The sequence below is a fragment of the Nannospalax galili genome, unplaced genomic scaffold (assembly GCF_000622305.1).
Source record: "Nannospalax galili isolate Female #2095 unplaced genomic scaffold, S.galili_v1.0 scaffold902, whole genome shotgun sequence".
Classification (NCBI taxonomy): domain Eukaryota; kingdom Metazoa; phylum Chordata; class Mammalia; order Rodentia; family Spalacidae; genus Nannospalax; species Nannospalax galili.
The window spans coordinates 853,912-863,465 of record NW_008347814.1 but is presented as its reverse complement, the minus strand read 5'-3'; the positions used below and the strand labels follow the sequence as shown (position 1 = coordinate 863,465).

At 44.0% G+C, this 9,554-nt stretch overlaps 1 protein-coding gene across 3 annotated transcripts in view; it reads right to left on the bottom strand.

Moving 5' to 3' along the window:
* The window catches only part of Sh3gl3 (SH3 domain containing GRB2 like 3, endophilin A3), a 173,200-nt gene that overhangs the window by 36,953 nt on the left and 126,693 nt on the right, over nucleotides 1-9,554 (bottom strand). For all 3 annotated transcript variants that reach the window (XM_008844441.1, XM_008844442.1, XM_029568987.1), the window contains 2 exons: nucleotides 5,545-5,678; nucleotides 907-1,065 (listed from right to left, as the gene is read on the bottom strand). In XM_008844441.1, coding sequence (XP_008842663.1) covers nucleotides 907-1,065; nucleotides 5,545-5,678 — 293 coding nt within the window. The remainder of the gene's footprint in view (nucleotides 1-906; nucleotides 1,066-5,544; nucleotides 5,679-9,554) is intronic.

Sequence of the window (9,554 nt, the reverse complement as noted above, 5' to 3'; positions counted from 1 at the left end):
ATATATAGTGTTTGACCTGATTCAAGAGATGCAAGGCCTTGGTGCACCTTTAGTAAGCTCTCTTAAGTACAACATGACAATAAATATATCGCCTGTTTGTCCACAGTGGTGTGAGATTTAACAAATGGATCCAGAGCTTATGCTGATTAAGATGGTACGCAGTGTCACTGAGCCAGGCTGAGCACCACGATTTAGGAGGGACACGGGGGACAAAGCCTCTTCTTGAGCAGCAAAACTGCTAAGCAACTCCTTACAAGCAAAGCATAGAAATGAGCCCCTCAGCCTGCCACTGGGAATCACCTGGCCCCTTGATTCAGTTTCATTTGGCCTCACTTGGAAAAATAAAACAAAAGCTGTTGACAAGAATCACTATTATAATAATTTCATTTCAGAAAGGGGGAGACGTGACCCTACACCTTCACAGCCCCCCAAGTTCAGAAACACCAGTATGAATCAGCTAAAATGTAGGCCGTTCTTCTATATCAGCAGTGTTCCCTGGGATAGATAAAGAGACTCCAGAGAGCTGAGGGGTGAGAGTGACCTTCACCCTCCAGCATCTGCTTCAGAGTGCTGTTCAGTATTAGCAAAACGGCACCTTGAAACCACGAATGTGGTGGGCTCAAGAACAAAGGTTGGTTTCCTGGATCATCTCTTTCATCAAGACCATCTCCCCAGAGCTAACTCAGGACACTGGAGAGCAAGCATGGGATAAGCAAGCCTTCCCAAGAGCTAAGGCTTCCGTCAGCGTTAGTTGGATGTCTGACATTTTCTCTGAGGCAGGAATGATGGTTACAGAACATTCTAGAAACCTCCATAATAATTTTTAGAGCTTCTCCACGTGCCAATCATGGTCACATGCACAGTGTTTATTTACATTAAGGTCTTTAGTTTGGTTTAAATACTTACATCATTTTCTAAAAAATTGAACATGCTTCGTTCAGCCAACTCCTTTGACTCTTCAAATTTTTCTACTGCTTGTCTGATTTCTTCATCTGGTATCTTGCCTACTCGCTTTTTTTTATAATCATAATCCAGGCGACGGCCTTCCAGCTTTCTCAGGTGGTGCTAAAAAGAGAAAGGAAGTTCCCATAGAGTTGTGACATTCACAGCATGGTACCTGGCCACGAGCTATTTCTATAAACAGTCATTGCTTTTTTTCCAGCCTAAAATCTACTGTTTATTTATTTTTGTTTGAGAATTTCATATATGCATATATGTTTTAACTAAATCCACCCCATTCCCTTCCCTCCAGTTCATCCTCTCCCCTTCCACCACCTCCCCCTGTCCAACTTCATGTGCTTGTTTGCTAAACCCAGAGTCCATTTAGTGCTGCAGTATGTGTGTGGATGTAGGGCCATCTACTGGATCATAGGTAGCCACTCAGGGGCCACATCCCTGAAGAAAACTGACTCTCCCTCCCCCGGCAGCCATCAATTGCCAATAGCTCTTCAGCTAACTACAGGACTTTGTGCGCCCCTTTCCCCATCCATTCAGCCTAAATCCTAGAGGCAAGAAATAATCATATACTTGTGCTCTATATGCCTTGGCTCCTGTTAAGAGTCTGTCTACACTGCAAGTGCTCAGGAATATTTACAGGATGGATGGATGGATGGATGGATGGATGGATGAATGGATGGATGGATGGATGGACAATGAATGGACAGACAGATAGATGGGTAGGCGCATGACAGAATGCAAATCTGTGTGGAACACAGGGAGAATGCAATGTCCATGCTCAGTCGCCCCTTTCCAATGTTTTTATAGGATCTTTTCACTTTGGCTCTATTAATGCCACAGATAACTTCTAACCACATTAACTCTACAAAAAAAAAGTACATTTCTTTTAGTACTATTGTCAACTCTCTAAGAAGTCAACAATAAAAACACATTTTTAGTATCCATTAGGATGTTCATGAATTTTCTCTAAAATTCCCAAATGAATTTAGAATATGTTGATCAAATGCCGTTAGGAATGCTGAAGAGGGACAGTCACATGCAATCTCTTAAATGGAGACATTTCTAACCAATATTATAATCCCTTTAATAAGGCACAACAAGGTGGCAGGGCTCTCCATTTGTGGAATGAGGTGCCTTGTGTGGTAGTAAGTTCCCCATCAGTTTGTGTTTGAGCAGGAGAACCCCATATCAGAAATATGTGGAGCATATAACTGTGCAGAGTAAGGGAGGGGCCATTCAGAGCCTATCACTAGAAAATAAATGTTAGGAAACAATAATCTGATATCTAAAGTATACCCAGAGGATGACAGTCCTCCTAACACATAGGGGTGGCTCCTAGTATTTGTTTGGTAGGAAGCACTGGCTTTGACTTAGATGAGGTGAGAAGAACTGATAGAAGTACCCATCTCATACTATCTGTTACCTTGAGTGAGGCCATGGATCCCTTTGCACTCCCTATGCATGGCTGTATTTAAATGAGCAGGCTCCCAAGAGCTGACTTCCGAGACACACGGACTATAGTTTAGACTCAGAAAGAACTCCTGAATCTGAGACATTTTGTTTTTGTTTGTTTTGGTTTCATTTTTTGAGACAGGGTCTCCCTGTAACTCCAGCTAGCTAGAACTTGCTATATAGACCAGGCTGGCCTCTGTTTCACAGAGATCTACCTGATTCTGCCTCCTGAGTGCTAGGATTAAAGGTATGTGCCACCATACCCAGTCCTGAGATTCTTAACTACCTCTATGATTCTTAACTTGATTTCAGTTTTGATTTACAATATTTCAGTGTCAATAGCTGCTGATTAACAAGAGGGTCAATGATACTTAGGAAATTATTTGTTGCACAGGGAACTTCAACATTTAAGAATGAGTGTGTTCTGCACATTTCTCACACTCACGACTCAGCATCTACCTCTCTACTGAACCAGGTCACGTAGAAAAGCATCCAGTTGACTGAAGGTCAACAAGGCATAAAATTTGCTATAGTTCAGTGATGGAGATACTTGGGTACAAAGTTGTGTATTTGCGGACAGTTTTTGGTACCCCCACAATCCAGAATGCCATTTCTTCTCTGGAACTATCCAGTCATAACAACTCATGTGTGTAAATTTCATCAGGATTGTGGTGCCAGAACTAAGCAAAACATAGCTCCTCTCTCCAAGGAGAGATGGGGCTCGTGGCCCAGAGGCACTGAGGGAGCACCTCACAGCCTCTGAAGAGGGTACAGAGAGCTTCCCAGGGAAAAAAGTTCTGAGCTGAGATCTGAAAAGTGAGCTTAAAGGCAAAGCACACTGTCACCTGGGGATGGGAGGCGACTCAGTGAGGCTAGACAATAAGTCAAATAAGGAGGAATAATTACGTCACGAAAACAAGGAGGCAAAGAAGATGAGGATGCTCCAACTTTACCCCAAGGCCAGTGGGCAGCTCTGGAAGGCTTGTATCTTAGGAAGATTCCTGTAGCAGAGGCAGGGAGACTGGAACAGAGTCAGGCGCTGTACTAATGTGTTGCCAACAAAGAGAAAGAGAAAGAAGAGACAGAGAGGGAGGACAGAAGCTGTGGGAAAGGTCTTGAGGAGTGAAGGGTATGGACCTGGCCAGTGGGGGCTGGCCTGCCACGCAATGAGGACATGTTTCTCCTGGGATGGAAGGAGGGGTTGGCACAGTGAGGGAACTCAGAGGAGTCTAGGTAGAGCATGGGGTACTTCTGGAGTTCCTGTGTGATGGCTTTCATTTTTCATTCAACCTTCCTGGATTCTTCTATCATAGACTTTTCTTTCTGAATGAACTCTAAATGCAGATTCAGGTTTCATCTGGGCCTCTCCAGGACTCCCAGCCTTCCCTCTCTCCATAGCTCCCTAGTCCTCAGTTACCCCGTGTCCTGGACTCACTATAAGTGTAAGTGCATGTTACAGCCCTGACCCTTGAGCCAGCTGTACTGGGTGTACAGTCTGCTTGGCCAGCTTCTCCTCCTCAGAGGCCTTCCCTAACCCAGCTATGCTGAGAGTTGGGACAGTGCCCCTCAGGGTGTCCCTAGTCTCGCTCTCCAACATCATACTGTAACTGCTGGCTGTTTCACCACTCCAAGTCTTTGTGTTTTATAAGGGCACATTTCTAATGTGTTTGTTTGTATCACTGCATAGCCCAAGCTCATCTTGAACTCACCACCTCAGAGACTACACTGTTAAGGCTCTCTGGTAACTGAGAACTAGACCTTACGATAGAGATTTGTATCCCCCTGTTTATTTGTTGCTGTATTCACTATAGAAAGGAAATGAATCCAACCTAGTTGTCCATCAACAAATGAATAGATAATGAACATCTGGCACATACATAAAATGAAATATTCAGTTCTTAAGAAAAATGAAGTCACAAAATTCAAAGGGAAATGGATGGATCTAGAATACATAATATTGTCACCCAATTGCAAAAAGTAAAAGACTGCATGTTTTCCCTCATATGTGCATCCTAGTCTATAATGTATACATGTACATTTGTAAACAAATGCACATGTGGGTATACTATAATATTTACAAAGGAGAATAAGAGAGGGTAATTTTTTAATTTTTATTTTATGTGTATGAGTGTTTGGCCTGTATGTGTGTATGTGCACCCATGCCATGCAAAGCTCGCAGAGGCCAGAAGAGGGTGTCAGATCTCCTGGAACTGGAGTTATGGATGGTTGTTAGCCACCATTTGAGTGCTGGGACTCAAACCCCAGTCCTCTGGAAGAACAGTCAGTGCCCGTAACCACTGAGTCATCTCTCCAGCCCCAGAAAGAGTAATTCTTAAAAGCATAGTTTTGGGGGTTTTGTTTCATGTTGGACATATGCATTTAACTTTCTGGGTACTGAAGAGCAGGAACCCCTTCTGCATTCCGTAGGAATCCAATGTGCCTTGTCCCTTTGAGACACTGATTGTGAGTGCTGGGCTGTCTTCTTAATTCCATCGTACATCTAATCAAAAATTTTAAGAAGAACCTCTGAAGAGAAGAGAAGGAGATAAGACATAGGCAAGGCTCAAAGGACTTCCGGGCTGACTGGGGCGTCCATGAACACTCCTGAGGAAGTTCTACACAGCTCCACCAGAGGGCGCTGCACCTCCAGACAAAAACCGCGGGGTTCTTGGGGCTGTTTTTTGCACCTCTACAAAAGCAACTAGCCTGACCACAAGGACCAGAAAGTTCCCAGGTACACTCTGGAAGACCTTTTCTTGTGGCTTTCCAGATGAAAAATTTCAATTCCTACACACTGATTTCCTTAAGAAATAATGGAAAATCATGACCACAAATGCAATGGATCAAAACACATAACCGATATGGGACGACATTAGTAACCAAAATACACTAGAAGTGAAAATTTGGAAAGTGGAGGGCCTGCATCTCCACTCTCCATTCCCCCATCTTCCCGAGCTGCACCAACCAATCCCAGGACTCTTTCTCAGGAAGCCCATATAATACGGTAACAATTCTTTTTTCACTCTTCAAAATAAGATGATGCATTCACTGAGTCCTTGCAGAAACCTTGTAAGGATTTTAACTATTAGCATCATGTTAAGTAGCACAAGGCACAATGAAACCTGTAAGACTCACCCCAATCTCTTTTAAATCTTTGTCCTGCAGTAGCTGCAGTGGGTCAATAAAAGTTTGCTTCACATTAATATCCAGACAGTCTTTGACCTCAGCCATAAGTTTCAAGGACTCCCCAACTTCTATTAAAGCATTGCCTTGAACATAAAACACAAAGCATTTATCAGAATACTGCAGCCAATGGTGACATAGTCTGTGGATGGTGGCATCCTTACTCAATGAGGAAAAGACAAACAAGAAAATCTTCTGTTTTCTACCCATTCCCCCACTACCTTCCGTATCTTTGCATCTCAGCCTAACTTAAAAGGAGCACTTCCCATTTTGGACACTAGATGGCAATAACATTCTTTTGTGGAAAAACTGTTCTGGAAACTGGCACCAAATGGTCCTTACAAGTTCAGGGTAAAAATCTCTTTGTAAACAATGAAAGGATTCGTTCATCAGGGATAAGTATTAACCAGTACAGACTAACACAAAAATAACTCCTAACCCTGCCTGCTCCTTGCTGTGGGATCAGTGTAAAGCCCTGAATCCTTGTGGATGGTTCTAAGGAGACCTCATGTATCAGGGATATGTGGTGGGCTGGTAAGATAGGTCTGCTCTGGTGCGCTGGTAAGATAGGTCTGCTCTGGTAAGGAATTCTTCCTGGATGTGGGCAACCAGAGGAAGTTTCCATGAGCTTATACCTCAGTATCTGGCTCAGTTGATTTGCTGTAACTTGCAAGATCACTACCAGCCTGTATCTGGTTGCTGTGCAGTCAGGGTTGGAGTTTCTCTAGAAGATATCCCTGAGCATCACTGCACAGCACTGAACTATGTTTCCTCTAGTTGGGGTCTTCCAAACTTATGTTTGGTTTTTTGGGTTTTTTTTTTTTCTTTTGTCTTTTTGAGACAGGGTCTCGTTGTAGCCCCAGCTGTCCTGGAACTCACTATGTAGACCAGGCTGGCCTCAAACTCACAAAGATCCACCTGCCTCTGCCTCCCAAGTGCTGGGATTAAAGGCATGCGCCACCCCACCCAGCTCCAAATTGATTTTGTAAAGACATGGGATGAGAGGTCTCTCCACTCCTTGGCTTGAAAACCCGAAGACCCAGTTCAAGCCTTAGCCTTGAGTAGGTCATGGGCACAGACAGATCACTCACACATAAAACAGGGAGAGCAAGAACAAAATTCCACATCACACACAACCCAAAAAGTAAAACATCACCAAGATACCATTTTCATGTGCTCCATGTTAGGTTACTAGTTATTTAAAAGTAAGCTAGGCTGGGGCTATAGCTCAGATGGTAGAGTGCTTGCCTAGCATAAATGGACCCCTGCATTCAATGCCCAGCACTTTGTACATCTGGTATGGTGGCACAGGCTGATAATCCCAGCATGTTCTAGTTTGTTTCTCCATCACTGTGACAAAACACTCTGACCACTACCAACTTGGGGAGGAAAGGGTTTATTTATCTTACATCTCCCAGGTCACAGTTCATCAAGAAGCCCAAGGTAGGAACTCAGGGCAAGAACCTGGAGGCAGGAGCTGGAGCACAGGCCATGAAGGAACACTGCTTACTGGATTGCTCCCTGGCCCCTGCTCAGTCTGCTTTCTTCTGTAACACAGGCCCACCTGCCCAGGGGTGGCACCACCCACAGTGGGCTGGGCTCTCCCACATCACTCATCAAGAAGATGCCCCATAGACATGGCCACAGGCCAGTCCAATATAGGCAATTACCCAATTGAGGCTCCCTCAACCCAGGTGTGTCAAGTTGACACTAAATCTATCCAGCACACAGCATTTGGCAGGTAGATACAAGAATATGAGGAGCTCAGGCTCCCTCAACCCAGGTGTGTCAAGTTGACACTAAATCTATCCAGCACACAGCATTTGGCAGGTAGATACAAGAATATGAGGAGCTCAGGGTCATCCTCAGCTATGTAGTAAGGTTTGAGGCTAGCCTGGGCTACATAGTGAGACCCTGTCCCCGAACAAAAAAAAAAACAAAAAGGGGGGGGGGCAGTAAGATGGCTCAGTGGGTAGAGGCTTCTGCCGCCCTACCTGAATACTTAGGTTTGATCCCTGAACCCACATAGTGGAAAGAAAGAACAGATTTCCCCAAGTTGTCCTCTGACCTTCACACACACGTTGTAGCAGACCCATAAGTAAATAAATGTAACAAAGGTGAGCTAAAAATATAATTCCCAAGGCCTGTATGTTGGGAAATGCACTCCCACATACTGTCCCCCGTAGCCAGAGCCTTCTGGAGGGTCTCTGTGAAAGTGCTTCAAAACTCAAAAAGAAAACCTCTTTTTGTTATTTTTTGTTTGTTTGTTTGGTTGGTTAGTTTTGAGACAGGGTATTCCTATAGCCCTAGCTATGTCCTGTAATGCAAAAACTATGTAGACCAGGCTGTCCTCAATCTCCCAAAGATCTTCCTGCCTCTGCCCCCCAAGAGCTGGGATTAAAGGCATGCACCACCATACCAAGCCTGGCTAGAGGATGGGATGAGTCTTGAGCCAGCAATTTCACTGGATTTCACTTGAATAATTTCAGAAAACATAATTTTGGTTATCCTCAAAGATTTACATATGAAATATGATTATTACAAATGTTATACACAATTATATAAGGCCTTGGAAGGATGGCTCTGCTCTTAGAGGACCTGGGTTCAATTCCCAGCACCGACATGGTGGTTAACAACCATCTAAAACTCCAGTTCCAGGGGATCCAATACCTTCTTTTGGGCTCTGTAGGTATAACTTGAATGTGGTGCACTTACACACATGCAGGCCAAACACTCATACACAAAAAATAAAAAACAATTATATAGGGGCCAAAGAGATGTTTCAGGAGTTAAGAGCACTGCTCTTACAAAGGACCTAAGTTTGGTTCCCAGCACCCATGGTGGCTCACAACCTTAAGTAACTTCAATTTCAATGAATCTGACACTCTCTTCTGGTCTCCACAAGCACTTCATGCAGGTGGTACATTTACATACATGAAGGCAATAAAATAATTTTTTAATTATATGAAGAAGAATATAACAATCTAATAAATGGGAATGCTCTACCACCCCTAGCTATATACCCAAAGAATTATAAATCCTACAACACAGACACTTGCACACCTATGTTTATTGCTGCTGATCACAGTAGGCAGGAAACTGAACTAGGCTCAATGTCCATCAACAGGGAAATGCATAAAGAAAGTGAAATCATGACATTTGTGGAGAAAAGGAGTGGCACTGGAAATCACTGTGCTAAGTGAAATAAGCCAAATTCAGAAAGACAAATATGCAGATCTTCAATTTTAATTTATGAATATGTGTGTGTGCGTTGTGCATATAGAGAGAGCTAGAGATATGCCATATGTGCTGGATAGCGTTAGTGTCAACTTGACACACCTGGGTCGAGGGAGCCTCAATTGGGAAATTGCCTCCATTAGACTGGCCTGTAGCCATGTCTGTGGGGTATTTTCTTAATTGCTGAGTGATGTGGGAGGGCCCAGCCCACTGTGGGTGGTGCCACCCCTGGGCAGGTGGTTCTGTATTTTATAAGAAAGCAGGCTGAGCCTGGGCCAGGGAAGCAAGCCAGTAAGCAGCATTCCTCCATGGTCTGTGCTTCATCTCTTGCCTCTAGGTTCCTGCCCTAAGTTCCTACCTTGGGCTCTCTCCGGGATGAAAGGATGTAAGTCAAATAAACCCTTTCCTCCCCAAGTTGGTTTTGGTCAGTGTTTTCATCACAGCAACAGGAAAGCAAACCAGAACACCATACACATGGGTGTGGGTGGGTGGGCGTAGGTCATGACACTATAAAGGGGATCTTAAGTGGGGGGAAGATCTTGAGGGTAGTAAAGAGGATAATAGAAATACATGTGACACGGAAGCAGAAGGGGGGTTATTGGCAGAAAGAAAAGGACCAGAGGGGTCAGAGAGTGGGAGAGATATCAAGGAAGGGGGAATCAAAAAGACTTGCAGAGATCATAATACAGTCTGCATATATATATGCACCTGATCTTAATGTTTTA